This window comes from Homarus americanus, unplaced genomic scaffold, assembly GCF_018991925.1.
Source record: "Homarus americanus isolate GMGI-L3 unplaced genomic scaffold, GMGI_Hamer_2.0 scaffold25860, whole genome shotgun sequence".
NCBI classification, from domain to species: Eukaryota; Metazoa; Arthropoda; class Malacostraca; order Decapoda; family Nephropidae; genus Homarus; species Homarus americanus.
The window spans coordinates 2208093-2226635 of NW_024724693.1; the positions used below are offsets into that span (position 1 = coordinate 2208093).

An 18543-nucleotide genomic window follows, 5' to 3' on the forward strand; every position below is an offset into this window, starting at 1 on the left:
CCTCTTCAGAGTCTTCTTTCTTCTTCAATATGGAGAGGCAGTGGAGTGCAGCAGACACATTGATATGTTGTCATGACAGGCTGTGGTTCACGTCCAGAGCACTTGACAGTTGACTCGGCTGTGAATGGGTGCCTGACTTGCAGTTAAGGAAGTGAAAATGGTCCAATGCAGCACTGGCCATTTTACCTCATTGTTTATGAAGGCTGTATTCACGCTGTGCCATATGACCACTAGGCCTGTGAGACTCTGTGTTCACCTTCAATTCATCGAAGTTTGGTCTGATGCCACCGGTTCCTGGTTTTACAAATTCCAGGTGTGGATTTTTCAGGTTTTTCTAATGCTCTTGAAAGTTTCCATTTCGGTATTGTTCATGTGTGGAATTTCCTGGATTTGAAGGTTGGTGTTGGCTTTTGTTGACTGACACTTGAAACCATTTCTGGGCTTGGCAGGGATATCCTTCTTGGAGGTTATGTGCTCTCCCATTCTTGAGGCCTCAGGCCCTTCAAACTGTTATTCTTTCTTAAGATGACCCAAGGAACACTGGGGAGCTGTATCAACATGCATGTTTGAGTGCCACACTATGCAATTGTTCCCCTAAGAGGTGCATTAACAAGTCCTTCTAGACAGGTGTAAGTTATAAATGGGCGATTGATCCTGAAATCCCATTTTATAACCGAGCCTGGGTAGAAACTCTTAAGTCCCACCCTCCTCCATCTGGCAGGAAGTGAGTTGGTCAGTGTTCTACTTTATATATGAGTGTAAACATATGAAGAACAGATTACTTATGCACTGTGCAGTAATTACAACACATTAGCTCCCAGTTTTTAAACAACTTTGGCTTCTTATTGCTTTTTAAATGCTGTGATTGTTGGGAGGAAGAAGTATTTTGGTATTAGCCTCAGTTGCCAAAAGCTAAGGCTTCCTTGGGTTCCTAAGGACCCAGCCTACAGCATGCATATCCATATTCATGAGTCATTTTACCTGTGGTCAGTTATAAAATGAGATTTCAGGATCAATTCCCATATTACTACCTGTACAGTGATATCCCCATTAGCCGGAACAATTGGTGCAGGGCACTTCCGGGAATGAGAGATTTCCGGGTAACGAGACGACTCTCTCAAAGCCGAAAAAATATCCTTCGTCTCCAGAATTTTCCGGGTAACAGAAAATTTATCTCGGAATTTCCAGAAAATGCTCCCGATTTTCATCTCTCAAACCCGGAAAAAACTCCCCCGTCCCCGGAATTCTCTGTAATTTTCCGGTGAATGCGCCCCTCGGAAAATTTCAATTCTGGCAATCGGAGAGTTCCGGCTAACGGAGATATTACTATTTTATCATTTTGAGGTTAATGTGGCAGGTTTTTGGAATGATGCTGTTTATTTAAATACAGGAATATATGTCTCATTGTTCTAAAATATCTTAATTTATTGTAGAATATTTTATCTCCAACTGATGGTTATAATAATACTCCACTCTGAATTATTTATAAGATCACAATGGTTTAACTCTAATTAGATCCAGTTTGGAAATGTTGGTTTAGCTCTATTTTCATTTTCTCAATTTATACAAATGTTTTCCTGTTGTAGTGCAGAGTGTTCAGCAATGAGCAGTAGGTAAAATTTAGGAGAAGAATGGTGGTGAATTGGAAAAGAATAGCAGGTTGTTGAAGAGTGAGAGAGAACCTTATACAGTACCAGGTGGATCCACCCAGGGTCAACCACCCAAATTGGTTAAAATATCTTGACAGACCTCGCCAGCGAGGGAAATGCCTCTCATCGTGTCTTCTGGGCGTAGCGTCCGTGGCAGATGATCAACCCACCTAAACATTCAGTTCAGGTGACCCTGCTGTGCTCCTAATTCAAAGACCAATTAAAGTCTTCTTAAACTTCGCACAAGTAGGATGTGCAAGACCACTAGCGTCCAAATGTTGGCTAGCATAACTTCCTTCTTTGATGTGACTGCGTACAAACGCCTTGCTTTCATTATCACCTATTTGAATGTTTTTCATTACATCTTCACATGACCTTAAAAATTTGGTTACACTATAGTCATCCTCCGCCGTAAACTCGTGGATGTGATCACTGCGCTGTAATACTTGAACAATGTTAGGTTGGTTAGATGACATGCTGATGTTAGATGTAGCCATGGTTAGTGAGTTGCTAGACAACTTAGATCTAACTGAAAGATGTGTGGATGCAGGAGGGAAAGTAATCTCTGACACACTGTGAGACTCTGTAGACTGAGAGGTATCCTGCCTGTAATCAGGTGTTGTATTGTACGTATTACCTGACCTTAGGGTTCCACGACATAAATCGTCGTGCAATTGATCACTTGAGTGTTCATTACTCTCAACAGAAATGTCTGGCAGTGAGGGCGCGTGCGTTTCTAGCGAATCTATTAATTCTATGTGTTCAGTATTGACATTAGTACCAGTAGCTAGTACAGTGTCAGACTTGAGTGCATCGTCAGAATTATCTGAAACGTTATCATAAATCTCCTTCAAATCGGTGATATCTGAACTCATTAAATTAAAAAAATCATCCATCAGTGTTAAAAAGACATGAAAAGTCAGTCTACACAGAAACCTTGCCTAGCCATTTACAGTAAATGTTTGAAAAATAACGTAATAATTGGCAAGAAAAAAATTGTTACTGGTTCTAGAGAACTTCAATGTATTTATATATATCAAATAATAATAAGTAAGACACTTAAACATTATCCTACGCGATGTATAACGTGTGACGCTGTGCTGTAGAATATGTTAATGTGTGTTTAATATAGTGTGTCCTTGTCCTACCTATTACTGTTGGCTTGATTGTAGAATTCTGGGAATTTCTTGAAAATCTGGCCTTTAATCCCGTAGACTTCAGCGGCTTGGATGACAGTCAGGGTTGCTGGTGTGTAGTTTAAAGATGACGTCCTTGAAGAATTCGCGATGGCGTCTGGCGTTGACGAGAGTAACCACGGTCAACCACTAGAGGGGCGATGGACGGCTAACTCGGTGAACTCGGAGTTCACCGGCGTCGTCGGGCGATCCCGTGAGGTCACTAGGTTAATGCACCTTGGGGCTGGTAGACCTCTTGGAGTTGATTGAGTATGACAGGTCAAGTAGTTGGCCTGTACCAGATGTAGCTGGCTCCACAAAGAGTTTACAACACTCTGTTTTTACAAACCACAGAAACACTTAGTTAAACAACTTGGGATGTCTAACAGATATTTCTTTCAACTGTGCCTTGGGCACAGAGTTGTACTGTAGCTGTATGGGTTGGTTGTTCTTTGAGAAGGGAAAAAATGTACAGAGAGCGTCTCCACAACACTTGATAGTTGGGGACAGCGGGGTGTCTGAGACGTTGTAGTGATGGCCACCCCACACGGCAGGCTGAAGGAATGTACCGGGTCACGTCCACTTGAGGTGGCGACTCGGTCTTAAGGCCTTGTCGGTGGTACGGGGCGTTGCCGCACTACAGTGAATTATTGTTAACTCACTTATTAAATATTATTGAGAAAAGATTTTTTGTATGTCTATCTAGGATGACATTTAAATATATCTCTTGACATATAACGTTGCTCGCGAGAACATATACGGTATATAGTCTGTTGCCTTGGGAATGGCACTTAGAAAATTTCACCGTTACTTGGGTTACAGTGCCGTCGGTTCCTTGCACAGTTAGTTACACTGCTTCACTGGTTCAGTTCATGGATCTATATTTTCGCTGCAACCTTTATATATAAGCTTTGGGTAGAGTTCCCTTAATTTGGCTTATATATAAATAAGTTGAGAGGTTAAGTTACAAACCCAAAATGGTCTTTTTTCCATTTATTGGTAAAACTATTTTGGTCACAGTCTATTAGTAGATGCACCATAATTAACACTGTAAGGTGTGAGTGTTAGTTAAGGACGGGGGCTCAGCTTGACTGAGTTAGGTCACCCGTCCAATTCTCATAAGACTCGTGTGAGGGGAGGCTCTGAAGGAGAGGCCGGGCTAACCTTACATTCTCAAGGTCGACCTACTGATAGAGGAGGCTTACTGATAGAGGAATTTCCCCTCACGTGAACAGCACATGGCACCTCACAGCTTATGGAAATTTACAGTTGGGTGATTGGATTATATAAACTAAATGTATTAACCCAAATTTATATAATTGTTATTGCCATGAGACAGGGGCTAATACAGACAGTTTACCAGTGAATGAACAGCTTAATTGAGCTTCCTTGATACAAATTATCTAAACTGGGTTCCCTTATAGGTGATGAGGTAACGACGAGAGATAATTACTGTATATGAGGTTCACATGATGCTTAATGCTTCCTGATTGGAGAATGTCAACCATGGCATCATGCTCATTAAAGAAGCAACCACAAACTCATGTACTTATATTAACCCCTTCACTATGGGGATGCCACTTTCAATATTTATTTGATTAATGCCAGATGATCTTATTCAGCTCAGAGGGGACATTGTACACAAGGGGTAAAGTTTATCAGTGTGCAGGAAGGTGGTGGCAGTGTGAAGAAGTTTTGCTTGGAGGTTAGCGTTATGGAACCATAGTGTTGGTGCTTCAATATGTTGCCTTGGCATTGGCTTTTGCAATAGACTTGATGCTAATGGCTGTGCGTCGTCTCTGCATGACAATAACATTCTCTCATTTCCCCAAAATGTTTTCAAGGCAAAATTCACTTTCAGTAATTGTAAGGCAAAAATTATAAGAACATAACAAAGGAATATTATGATCAATGTATCTTGACAGCAGTGTTGATATTGTATCTTAATGACTGATTCTCTTTACAGGGGGAGAGCATTTAAAAACTTAAGAGAAAGGTATTAGTACATATTTATTTAAAGACTAGACTCCTCCAGTAGTTGTAACATCCCTCTTTGCTCTTGTAGATTAATTCAAACTATCAACTTGTCATTCTTTTATTATGGTCCAATATTTTCTTTACAAAGTACCGTAATAGCTGATTGGTAGATATGAGACTGTACAGTACTCTAATATGTAATAACAGGTAAGGCCTTGCTCTAGTTAACTTCAGTACTACACATGTGCAGGATGGTCCATTTAAAAGATATTACCTTTATTATAATGTGAAGTGCAATGGTAATGCAGTATTCTCTCACCGGTGGTACAGTACAGTCCAGTGTTGACAAGTTTCCACCACTGATGACAGGGCTGTGGCATGGCATGTGTTATGTTTACTTACACATTTGGTTTCAGTCACTGCTATATGACTTGTTGTGTTGAAAATTAATGAAGTCGTGTGGTAATTCAAACTTGTCCTTCTCAAAAACTTTCACTATTATTGTCACTGTTTTGTCACATGTTTATATTCAGTTATTTTTAATTCTCAGATTATCACTGTGTATTGTGTCTTGGTAACTTTGGGTTATCACCTTTAAACACATTATTTTCATATGTGTACAATAGTATATGACTTACAGTACATTTGTCAGTCACTCTGTGTTCATGAGGAAGGTGATTGATTACCCATGCCAAAAATAGTGTACTACAGTATTACACAAGTTTAGACTGTACTCTCTGAAGCATTGTTCAGGTTGTTTCATCACAAACATTATTATTGGACAGATTTAAATTGTTCTGTCAGAAGCATTACTATAGGGCCTGTTAATGTTGTTTTGTCAGAAGCAGTTCTATCAAGCAAGGTAAGATGGTTCTGTCAAAACTTCTGTGGGGCAGTTTAATATTTTTCATCTGAAGCATTACAGTTAGGCAAGGTAAGATTCTTGTCAGAACCATTACTTTTGGCCATGTTATATTGTTGGGTTAGAAGCAGTACTACTGAGTATGGTTAGCTGTGATCGTTGTGTTCAAGGCATTATAATGGTTTTCTGTAAGAAGTATTACTCTAAGGGCAACTCTGTCAAAAGCAGCGCTGTGGGACAAGATTTTTCTGTCAGAAACATTATTATAAAGCTGTGTGTGATGTTGTATGTCAGTTTGTTTCATCAGTATCATTACTATGGTGTAACTAGTTCTGTCAGAGCATTACAGTGGGGCAACTTTGCTTTACTGATGTACCATTTGTGAAAACTAGGTAGGTTGTTTGCATCCTCTTTTGTAAACACCGAGGAAACTAATTCATTTTACTCCTCTGTATTTGCCTAGTCTGAATCTGCATAACTACCATCTTCAAGTCTCACATCTGATACACCCTTGTGTCCTGATTTTGATTTTGCAAAACAATAGAAACCCTAGAAGGTCACCAGGACCTTAGTTGGAAATCTGCCTCTGGAACTTTCTTTCTGCTTTTCTACACTCTGACTTAATTTGTTCTCTGAATCTGGCTGACATCATTCTGCCCAGCTTACCTAAGATTATTATGTCAATCATTACCATAGGGCAAGTCAATTTTATTTTTTCAAGAAGAGTTTTACAGTATGCATTGAGTAATTTTAGGCTACGTTTTGATGATAATTAAGATATTTTACCCTGAAGAAGTAGCTGAGTGTTTGTGTGGAATATATTAGTATAATGACTAATTTGACTCCTCAGGCCACAGTGAAGTTCAGTGCTATATAATGGATGCTTTTAGACCTTATCCCTGTCCTCCCTCTACTTCACAGTTTGGGTGATGGGGTTACCTACCCTCAGCGGTGTGTAGATGAAGACACAGATGATTTGTTAGGTGCTCGACAACGTTGGGCTGAGGATGAAGAAGAAAATGAGTTGGTGTGTACTGGATATGCCAATAACCATACACATGGTTAGTAGGAACACTTCTCTTGCATTTAATAGTAACTAGATTAGAATCTCATTTGCATGGCTATCTATAGGAGTACAGTATACTATCATAGCGTGGGTGGAAGAATAGAAGCAGGCCAGTGTTCAAGAGAAGCTAGATGACAGCGTACAGTTGTATCTGTGTCATTTATGTTAACCCAATCTCCTCCCACTTTGACTGACAGGGATAAAACCTGGGCTTCTAATAACTTCTTTCTAGGGTTGTGAACTAGTTGATAAGATTAACTCCATCCACTAATGTCAAGGCCACCTGGACCCTCGACTTCTCGCTCGGTGGTTACATATTCTCGGGTTACTTAGTTGAGATGGGTTGGCCATAGAGAATGTTGTGGTCAAAGAAAATTAGTTTATGGCCTTTTATAAGTCACACTGTGGAGTAACAAGTCTTGAGGACCCCTGACTTGTGTTGCTGGGATATATTCCTGGAGTTCAACTAAAATCTCCCCAAAACAGTCATTTATGTAGTCAAGTTTGTTGACTAATGGAACACCTTGTAGTACCTTCAGTACTTCATATGTTTAAATAATTTGCATGAAGATTGTACAGTAATTTAAATTATGGAATTTTGTTGTATGAAACAGAATGGTGAGTTACAGTATCTGTGTTGCTGTCAATATCCTAATGAATGTTTTATGCATTATCTAATTGTCATGTTTCACTGTACAGTATTTTAGATTAAAATGCTTTAATAGCATACATTCTACCAGAATAATAATTATTAAGTCATTTAGTAAAGCAGTGTGAAATAACAAAGTAAAATGATATAAGAATTACCATATTGATTATCATGACACATTCAGACCAGTTAGTACCCACAATTGCTTGTGCACTGTTTCCACACCAGTTGCCATGCCTATGCTTCAGGTTACTGTGCACATTTATTTTCTTGGCTTTGTGTTTGTGTTCTGGGACTTCTTACCTTCTTATATCACTGTGCTGTGTAGCATTTACCTGTAGATGGTAAAATGGCCAACATCCAGCAGTGTTACCCCTGACAAGAAGAGGAAGTTATAAAGTATGGTAAAGGAGCACATGTGTGTTGGCTCTTTGTGTAATTGGCAATAATCTCCTGTAAGTAGAGCCTAGGGTTGAGTCAGGGAAGATATATTTTGGATTTTTCTGGATGCCCTGAACATAATCCCACATATACAAGACACAAATCCTGGACTGTTAACCTGTAGACTTGTTGATGGAGTACATGAGTAACTATAGTCATACTTGTTTATGAATTGCCATCTCAGGACTAGTCTCTTATTAATGGTCACAAAGTCCTGTAAATGGTTTTGTGATTTAAATGGTAACTCGCCAATCCTTACAACAACTACCAATTTTTGTGACTTGGATGTAGCAGCAGGTGTTGCCACTTAAGCTACTTTTTGTTTGTTTTTACCTTGCCTGTGTCCTCCTTGTTATAGGCCAAAAACTTTTTCAATTCAGGCATGAAAAAATTTGTTGCATCTCACAATTTGCGATGTCTGCTTAATGAGATTATCACAAATATCACAAAGCAATTTTAATCTACCTTCACTTTTTGTTATGTCACAGATCTAAACTTGAAACATCCAAAGTCTATATATCCAAAATAGCAATTGGGATAATTGCACTTAGACTGCCAGGCTGTTCCTGAGAGCTTGTGATCTCAGAGGCTTGGCAACATTATTAGCTTTCCTTAGAGAAGTCTCTCTCTAGACTCTCCCAAATGGTTTCCAGGTCAGAGGGGATGAGCTTTGTTGGGAGCTGCCCAGGGGAGGAGATAGTACTGTATAGTGTAGGAACATAGTGTCGCACTGGGGAGCTGTATAATTAGTGTAATATTTCCTTACAATAACTTATACCTGTAGTCGCCTTCCTTTTGAGTTGCAGTTCCTCAGTAGCAATGAAGTTTCTAACCGCCTCTTCTCTTTATCTTGTTGGTTCTTCACTTATGTGTCTCCTTGGACTGATGTCAAGCTCTATAACAAGGATTAGTCATGAAAATCTTATTTTATAGCAGAATTGGGCCAAGGAGACTGGGAACCCTCCCTATAGGGTGATATTGTGGGGTTGAGCTTGACTGGTCTGCTGCTGAAAATCCAGTCTGGCTAGTGATGAACAAGGAAAGGTGTGTAGGAAGGCTGCTGTAGCACCAAAACTCAATTAGCTGCCAAGCTTTTTGTGGTAAACCTCTTCCTTTTGGAGGGCAAAGGAAGAGTTGAACTTATTGTTTAACCATCCATGCGATAAATTTGTCAATTGGCACTTCACTGTGCCACACTAATATCATCAACTGATAATGAAAGTTTTCACACACTGTTTTGAACATTACCTGGGTCAGAATCGCTCAGGAGGCTGTTAGGATATATTTCTCTGACCCAGGGAGCTGTGTGATACTTCTTGGGTCCTCCCAGCCTCAGTTCCAAGCTATGAGTCATGATTGACACACACACCTCTATGCATCTCATGTCATTGCAAAGAGCACAGGGCCTCAGAATCACCCAGTCCAAGATTAAGAGTATAGTTTTGAAGAGGAACTCTTGATGAATTTTGTGTTAGAATTCAGTGAGGAGGAAGAGATAGAGGAGTGGCATCCATCTAACTGGTGTTGGGAGTAAGGGCAAGTCAAGTATAGAATCTGAGTCTCATACACTCCTCTGGGGCAAGATATTGTGGAAGTGACTCTATATTGTTTTTCTATTGCTGTTTTGGATACATATTTACATCTTCATAAGATAAATATGAAAATTTAGGGATTGTGATATTTTATTAACACAAAAAAAAATCATTGAACAACATGAAGGTTAAATTAGTGTCAGACACCAGTAGGTTATTTTAGGGTTCAGCCTGTGGACTGGTTAGTTAAAATCATGAGTCTCTTTGGCTCAACTCCACAATAAAATGGGATTTCCAGAACATGTTCTTTGGTTTACAGGTACGGTATTGTGAAAAAAAAAATCTTCAGTATTAGTGTAAAAAAAAAAAACCCTACTGTATGATTTAAAGATATGATGATGTAGTTTTGGAAGAAGTTATTGAAGAATGTTATGTAATGTAATAGATTTATTTATCTTTTACAGCACTGGAGGAAGTTGTGGTTCAGGGTAACCATACTAATCCTGTTTAAAGACTGGAAGGGGGACCTATGCATCTGTAAGCTTAGGTTTAATCACTGTCATTTGAATGAAGTTGAAGATCTGTGTATCTGCAGACATTGTTTTTATCACTTTGTCATAAAAGAGGATACAGTAACAGTATCTGCATCTACAACATTTGGTTTAAACATTGTCTCTTGAAAGAAAATATATGCATCTGCAAACTTTATTTTAATCTTGGCAATAAAAGTTTCATCACAATTTAATTTTTAAGAATGGTTGCCAGAATTGTTGGCACAATCCAGAAAAGTTATTTTATTTCTTTTATATTGTCCCACAAATGAACTGGGTGGTCTGTAAGAGAGCAGAAAATGAACTTTGTGGGAAATTATGTTTACAAAGTGAAAAATTGCTAGTGCATTTCAACAAGTACAGATGTGAGACAGGACCAGTGATTAAGAGTGTTGCGACATGCCACGAAGGTCAAGGTATGGACTCCACACACTTAAAGGTGAAAAAGTCCAGTGTGTCAGTTCTGCTATTGCCTGTGTAAATTTTTGTTCTTGGAGTGATTGTAGCCATGGAGTGAGCACAACCCTGAATGTATTGAAGTTAAACAAATCCTGTATGCTTATGTTAGTGCAAAGTACAGTAGACCCCCAATATAACATGAGAGTAGGACCAAGAATTGTCTTGAATTGCGTGATGTCGTTTTATGTATTTTAATGGTAGATGGAAGGTACAAGACCGCAGCTCAACACTAATCCATTATTTTAGATTACTTTTAACATTATAATTTCCCTTGAGTCTGAACAACTGTTTCCTGGACTACAGTTCTTCAGACTCAAGGTGACTAATGGAGCAGTAGAGCTCGGGGTGTTGTGAATGGTGCGTGTTCTGCACAGATGCTGCTGGACAGTGCTGGCAGATGAAGTGCCTGTGTTGTCATCTGTTGAGGCTGGGGGAACTTAAGGTTTTCATCAGCTGATCAATTGTCTTCATTTGATGTTAAACCTTTTAAAGCATATTTTATGAAACATTAAAAATATTTAATTGTTCTCTTAAGAATTAAACTGAAGATCCAACTGACTAGATAGCCATCCAGTGGTTGAAAGTTATGGAGAGTAATAGTGAATGTCCACACAATTGAAGTAGAATAAATTGTAGGAAGTGGAGCAATTATTGGCTGAGCAGTGCCTTAGGGGGCTGTGGTGCCATCTATTGTCATGCACAGGAAACTTAAGATTGTCTTCAGCTGATCCATTAAAAACTACACACTGTACAGGTACTGTACTGTATTAGGTATAGACTGCATCCCAGAATATTCCCCCAAAAAATCTTTTTACCCGAACTGCCTCTAATAATGACAGTGTGAAATATGATCACAAACTTAAAACAGTGAACAAATATACAATAGGAATGTTGTCAAGTACAGAATAGAGAAAGGAAATATTAATTTAGGTGTGAAAATGGATGTGTTAAGTCATTTTGGAAAGGGAGAACAAACAGTGGATATCACTACAGCCCTACACTCAAAAGTTACAGTCACATAATATCTGATGTTTTTTTATTTTTATTTCCCATCCATTAAAAATAAATAAATTAAAGACCATCATTCAAAGTTAACCTCAATATTTATACTCCCCTGTCTGAAATGCTTAGTTTTGTTTAATAATTTTTTTTGTGACTCAAGTCTGGGCTTACTTTATGTAATATCCAAATTGACTGTAGTAACACATCAAAGGTGTAGTGTAGTGTGGTGCTACATTAGACAGAAATTGTTGTATTGAATTGCATTAAGTATATTGGGGTCTACTGTTTTGTAAATACATATTCTCAGCTAGGTTATAGATAAGATGATTTTCAAAGTCTAAATGGAAGAATTTTGTCATTTGTTTTTAGGAGCTGTTAATTAACTTGAGTTGTTAAGTACAGTACAGTATTTACCGTAGTTACAGCAGAGTATCAAATAATACCTCATTTGGTAGGATGTTAACCACAAGTCAGGTTATTGTATTCCATCAGTAATTGAAATTATTAGGTTTGCAAGATTTCTTATATAATTTATGATTAAAATTGGAAGACGTATAAAAGGCTCATGAATAATTTGGTGAGCCTTGAGTCGGGTACGAAGGATCAAGCACCGTTAGTTGTGTCGGACAGCGTTCTTGTTATTTCATTCCTGGTGTTAATAATGAAGTACGTAGGTGCACTTTGTTCAAAACAGGAGAGACTTGGAGAAATCTTCTACACCCAGATGCATTTAATACAGTGTAGAGGAGTTAGATATGTATGTGTGTGTATGTATGTATGTATGTGTGGGTGTCTTTGTGTGTGTGCGTGTGTAAGTGCCTTTGTCTGTGCACATATTTGTATGTTTGTGTATTATTCTGACACTTTAGTAAATTGTTTTTTATTTGTGCTAATGTACTTTATACATGCATGTAGATATAGGATGTGATATATTGAATAGCTTTACTCAGTTAGGCTGATGCATATGTATAGTCTGACTAAGGAGCGGTGAGTCATAGTTAATATTTCATTTTAAGATTACCATTAAAATCTTCATCATCATCTTTGTAGTTCAGTCTTATTTTAGGGGAATTTCATTGAGGACAAAGTTAAGGGGGAGTAATATAGTTTAAGACTAAGCTAAGCACCGTAAACCGTTAACTTGACTCTTGAGTACAGTAATGAACAGTTTAACCTGGTGGCAGCACGTGTAAACACCACATGTTCTCAAACTACTGTACTGTACTCACATGAACAACATACACACACACACACACACTCACTCACACACACACACACACACACACACACACACACACACACACACACACACACACACACACACACACACACCCACACCCACACACACACACACACACACACACACACACACACACACACACACACACACACACACACACACATACACACACACACCATACACACACACACACACACACACACACACACACACACACACACACACACACACACACCATATACACAGACACACACACACCAGACACACACACCACCCACACACACACACCCCCACACACACACACACCATACACACCATACACACACACCATACACACACACACACACACACACACACATAATTAGTCTTCTACAAAGACACATCTATCTATAAACAAAGTATTAATAATCCCATTTAGTATTCAAGGTAAATACTTTTGAGAAAAATGTTGAGACAATGTGTGTAACCTGTTCTCTTTTGGTTAATATGTCTGTGATGAGTCTGACCCAGAATATTCAAATTGATCTCTTTATTTCATACTTTTGTTTTTATCTATTGTAAATATGGTGAGCCGTTTATATAATCTACGTGGGAGTCGAGAGTAAAGGTTTTTAAGTAATGAATGACGATGCTCACAGCTTTAAAGGTAGTAAATGCTCTTGGCATTTCCTCAAAAGACAAATATGGACAAAATTACTGACATTTTAGTAAATGTTTTATGTGAAAGGTAAAGGTGATGTGCTGGTAAAGGCTTCCTTGGACCATCAGGAAGAAGATCAAGCTAATGACGTCCTTAACTATACTGTATAGTTTGTTGCACTTACCATTGTTATTGATTATGATAATAATACCCTATCATAATATAGCTAGGTTATTCATGCTCACACACTACCATTTGCCCTTTTTTCTTAATAATTTTGTCAGTACTTAAGACTCTTAATGAAGCATCATGTGGCAAGTGATTTGTTCACTTTGAAAAACGTTTTATCAAATGTATCATTTTATAATAAAAAAGTTAGTCAGAGTGCATTCCATTATATTATTATGAAAGGTGATGTCCTCTAACAGATTGGTGGGTTAATAAATCTCTATATTAATTACATCTGGTGTAGTGTGGCTGTGTTTATATAATGACTTTTGTTTTACAATATTTTATGCACATGATGATTACATACAGTACTTCTCATTTTAATTCAGTTTACAAAAAGTCTCAAGTGTTTCTACATTCTGTTAATTATACAGTAATTAAAGATGACCAAGCTCACACTTCCTCACATTTTCATTAATTTCTGAAGACTTAGGCAGCACAGCATCCTACCTCCACCATTACTCTCCCTTATTTTCTTCCCCTAAAAGCTGCCATATAATTTCACTCATTTCTCAGTATTCTGTTCATATCTCAGTCAATACTCTCATCCAAATACAAGTAGCCAACTCACTATCAAAAATAGTTTTTTGTAACCTTCAGCCATAGTGGCTAATTACAAGTAAACCATATTTGCCATAACAAGTGTCGTGTTTGAATGTTTATAGCATTATACACTATGAGGGGTCCATCAAGGGTCTGTCTTGAGCCCCCTTCTGTTTATCATGTTGCTAGAGGCACTATCACAGGACTTAGGGCAGATCTGCCCAGGGAGTTGTTGTATGCTGACAACATGGCGCTAATAGCAGATAGTATTGCAGAGACAATGTGGAAGGAAGGAATTGAGTCAAAAGGTATGAGCCAGAATGTGGCAAAAAATATTACTAACGATTAGTGGAGTGGGTAACAATCTTGTAGGGGAAGTAAAAAATGGTTCTGTGCTCTCCAAGAATGGTGTTGGTTGTAACTCAGTAATGTACAGTGAGGGTGGACACACAAGAGGTGCAGTGGTGTAAATGGTGGACTGTTGGATATTTCTGGCATTAAATTGTCCTGTCTGTGCAGGTAATCATGTAACCTTAACAAGGTAGGGGAATCTCAACAGTGGAAAAATATGTCCCTGGACTGTATCAGTGAATTCTGCTACCTGGGTGACGATACAGTGCTGGAGGCAGTGGCAGCTGGCATGAGAAGTGTAATGTTGATTGGCAGTGAATTATGGGGGGTTAAAAAGGATGACCTGATGTGAGAATGGTGAGGTGAGTGTGTAGTGTGATACTGAAAGATAGGAAACTTTTTCAGAACTAAGAGGTGGCTGGGTATTGAGAGTTTGGGATATTGATGAAGTTTTATTTAGTGGTACGCTGAGATGGTTTGGGCATGTGGAGAGAATGGAAGAGACCAACTGGGCCAAGAGATGCATGAATGTAAATTTGGAGGGGAGAATAGCAAGGGGTAGGCCACGACTGACATGGGGAGAGGTTTTAAGAAATGACGAGTTAACCTGAAGAGAATAGGCCACACAGCAAGGAGAGCTGCCATCTGGTAAAGGTTTTTTTTTGTACACCGAAGCACTGGAACAAACTGTTGTTTTTGTTTTAGCAAATATTTGTAAATAGATGTTTCTTAAATCAAAGTGCTGGACAGTGTACAATATACAAAATGTAGACACTGAGAACTGTGGATGATAAACCTGAGGTTGGTGAGGGGTTAATGTGCAGTACTGTATAAACAATTACTGTACTGTAATCCCAACACTAAATATTTTGTGAATATTGAATTAGTTTAACAAACATTTTTATCTTTGGACTTACAACTTTTTTCTCCATTAATAAAACACATAAGTTAACCTGTAATGAGCAAGACAAAATTAATAAGGAAATGTTCTTCCATTGGCAATAATGTGTAAAACATTAGCTAATAAAATCATATTTTTTATCAAAGTTTATGTGTTTCTAAAATCAAAGCTTCTAAATAAAAATAAGGTAAAGATTTAGAGCCAAGTTTCCTAAATTTATATGTTCTTGTTAAAGGTATGTATTTTATAACTGAACTCAATACAGCAGGTATCTTGGTACTGTACCTACCACATATGAGTATAGTATGAGCTAATAGAAGAAGCAAAAGCAAGATTAGGAAAACCTGAAGCCAAATTTCTCAACATTATCCCTCATTGACCTAATTCCCCTGATTAGCTTAACATGTCTGTAAACATTAGTACAATATGGAAGAATGAAAAGCATCTGGCATATCATTTGTGAAACAAACAAACAACACTGCCCTGTGGCATCTCACTTGTCACAGGTAAACATGATGATTTTGTGTCATTAATTACCACACTGCTTGAGGTCATACATCAAGTCTTCAATCCACGACAGGACATTCCCCTGACTTCAATTCCCTTCCAGTAAAATTTTCAGCCTTTTGTGAGGTACACTGTTGAATACCTTGGAGAGGTCAAGGTATATACAGTACAGTACTGTATATTCAATACTGTACATTTACTGCCACCACACCCCAGGATCTATGTCCACACATCTTGAGCAGTGTGTCAAGCAGGAGTGTTAGGGCATAAAACTGTGCTGGCAATGCTTCAATAGACTTCCACTGTAGGTGTTCCCTCATACATACACTAATATTTTGCACTTTAAACACTATGATGGCCAAACTCACCAGCCTGTAATTGTATATGCTGTGGATTCACATAAGACATTTTCCTGTCATTGGGATCTTTTGTTCGTTCAAGCACCTGCACAACAGGATTTTAAGGAGTTCTACTAGATTATTGCACAACTCTCTTAATACAGTACTGGGATGCACATTATCAGAGCCAGGGCTCTTGGGAACTTTGAGCTTAGCTAATTTATTCTAAAACACTTATTTGAGAACTCATTTTGCACTTGCGGTGTCGAAAGCGGGGAGATTATTTTTCACTTCTGCCCAGTCCTGGTGCAAGTCCGTGAGGCTACTGTCTTTATGTCTCCGATCTGATATGCCTTGATTGCGATCCACTTCTGAAACTCCTTTTCTATCTTTCTACACCTTGGGGATCTCACAATGCATGCAACAATGAGTACAATTCAGTACTGTATGTCTTCTTTTCAGTTTTACTTACACCAGTTTGAGTTTTACAAACTTTTTGGAGTGAGCGTTGTGAACTATTGGAACAATCTGAGAATTAGACTGGAAGGGTATAGGATTTGGGGAAATGTCTTAGCGTTGATCAGAGTACCACAGGACAGTGTACTGGGCCCTTGTTTTTTTATTGTTTCATAAATAACATGCTCAGGCCATGCCCAGTTGTTCAGGGAAATTAAGAACCAAATGGACTGTGAAGAGCTATAGGAGCTATTTTTGTTTTGGTTTTTAGTATGCATTATTCAGTTGTTCATGTGATGAAATGATGTGGTTTTGTGTCATGGTTATGAAATGTTCGGTTGGCAACTGGTTCAGGATGGTTGAGTCATGGTGGGATGGTATGCTTTCTCTATCCTGTGTGTGTGTGAGGAAATTTTTTAAAAGAACGTCTTCCTCTGTCTGTCTCTGCCTCCCTTGTGTGTGTGTGTTATGCCCCCTTTTGTCCTGCTTGACCCTCACACAGCGAGAAGGGCATTACAGTACTTATCCAGTGTAACTCAAGGATTAGTCTGTGGTGTAACCTACCAAATATCACAGGTTTCTCCTGTACTGCCACTGGACAAACCGGCTGAACGGCTAGTAAGCTGATTAATGGTGAAATGATAAATTAAATAAATTAAGTATTGGGGACATTATGGAACGAAGTGGTGCCATTATCCTATTGTTGAAGTTTACTATACAGTATTATTTTTTCTGTCTTCCATGATTACCTTGTAAAGAATTTTGAAATAAAATAGTCTTATTTTTTTTCTCGAAACAAATATTTAAATGTGATTTGAAAAATTTAATTAAATTATAAAAATCAAGACTACGCCAAGGTTGGCTAACTTGGCTGCCACGATATTAAGGCTACTACACCAGGAAAACATTATCTGCAGAAGGCCCTGGTAATAGTTATAATATTTAAACTTTTGTGAAGTATCTTTTACAATTTGCAGAATATTGATTGTTTTGGATGTTCATTGGTAATCATTTTCATTCACAGCCTATTCACCTGGAAACAATGGGTTATGATTGTTCCCTGGTGAAGTGTGACCATAGTTAATAATGATGCTGCTCTAAGGTCCTCTGGTTGTATTTCCTGGTGTACACACGTGCGCGCGTTTCTTCTCTTTGTATACTGTTACGTAAATATCATTGATGTCTTGCGTATGTTTTGAGCTTCCCGAGGCTGTTATTCTTTATAAACCCTTGTTCGAGTGTGTGGTGCAAGCATGGGACAAAAATAATATATACTGATATCATATTAATGGCGACATAGTAGCTACTGAAAATGAACTGCGTTGAGAGACCCGTAGCCCTAGACATTACGTAATTCCCTCTATCGTCTTCCTGATTTTCAAATAATGGTGATCAGTTCTATATTATGCTTTGTTATATTATACATGTTCATCAATCAAGTTATTTTGTCTATACTGTATTGTAATTACTGAAACTAAGCTAATCTGATTATTAAACTATTCACAGTAGAAACAGTAATATACCCTAACATAATAGAAACCATCGAGCCTGATAATAATTCGAGTTTGATGTTAATTATATGTATAGACAAAGGTTTATAGGCCACTCGGGGAAGAAGGGACCTCATGTCCTGACCGCGTGACACCATGGACCAACACCCAAGATAATCTCTCTACCTTAACAAATACAATGTCCACACAAAGGAGCTTCACACACACGTTATCCAATAAATGTTATAAAACGGCCAAGTATGTAATATATTATGAAGATGTTAAATAAAAGGGAGTATACTGGTAACGTGGATGAAAGTTTTAGCTGAGTGTTATAGAGTTGTTCAAGGTCGGGGCAGCAGTATGGGTGTTGGTGGCCGCCCTCGCCGGATGTGGGGTGGGATGTGGGTTGGCATTTTTATATTTATTTAGGTTATTTCTTCGTTAAGTTACGAGGTTTTCTTATAATGAGTAGTGCTATTTGTA

The 18543-nt window shown here is 38.3% G+C and overlaps 1 protein-coding gene across 8 annotated transcripts in view; it reads left to right on the forward strand.

The window, feature by feature from the left end:
• LOC121864505 (palmitoyltransferase ZDHHC20-B-like) overlaps window positions 1-12642 on the forward strand; it is a 52951-nt gene extending 40309 nt beyond the window's left edge. For all 8 annotated transcript variants that reach the window (XM_042363551.1, XM_042363556.1, XM_042363555.1 and 5 more), the window contains 2 exons: window positions 6585-6724; window positions 9816-12642. In XM_042363551.1, coding sequence (XP_042219485.1) covers window positions 6585-6724; window positions 9816-9862 — 187 coding nt within the window. In that variant the 3' untranslated portion in view covers window positions 9863-12642. The remainder of the gene's footprint in view (window positions 1-6584; window positions 6725-9815) is intronic.
• The last annotated feature ends 5901 nt before the right edge of the window (window positions 12643-18543 follow it).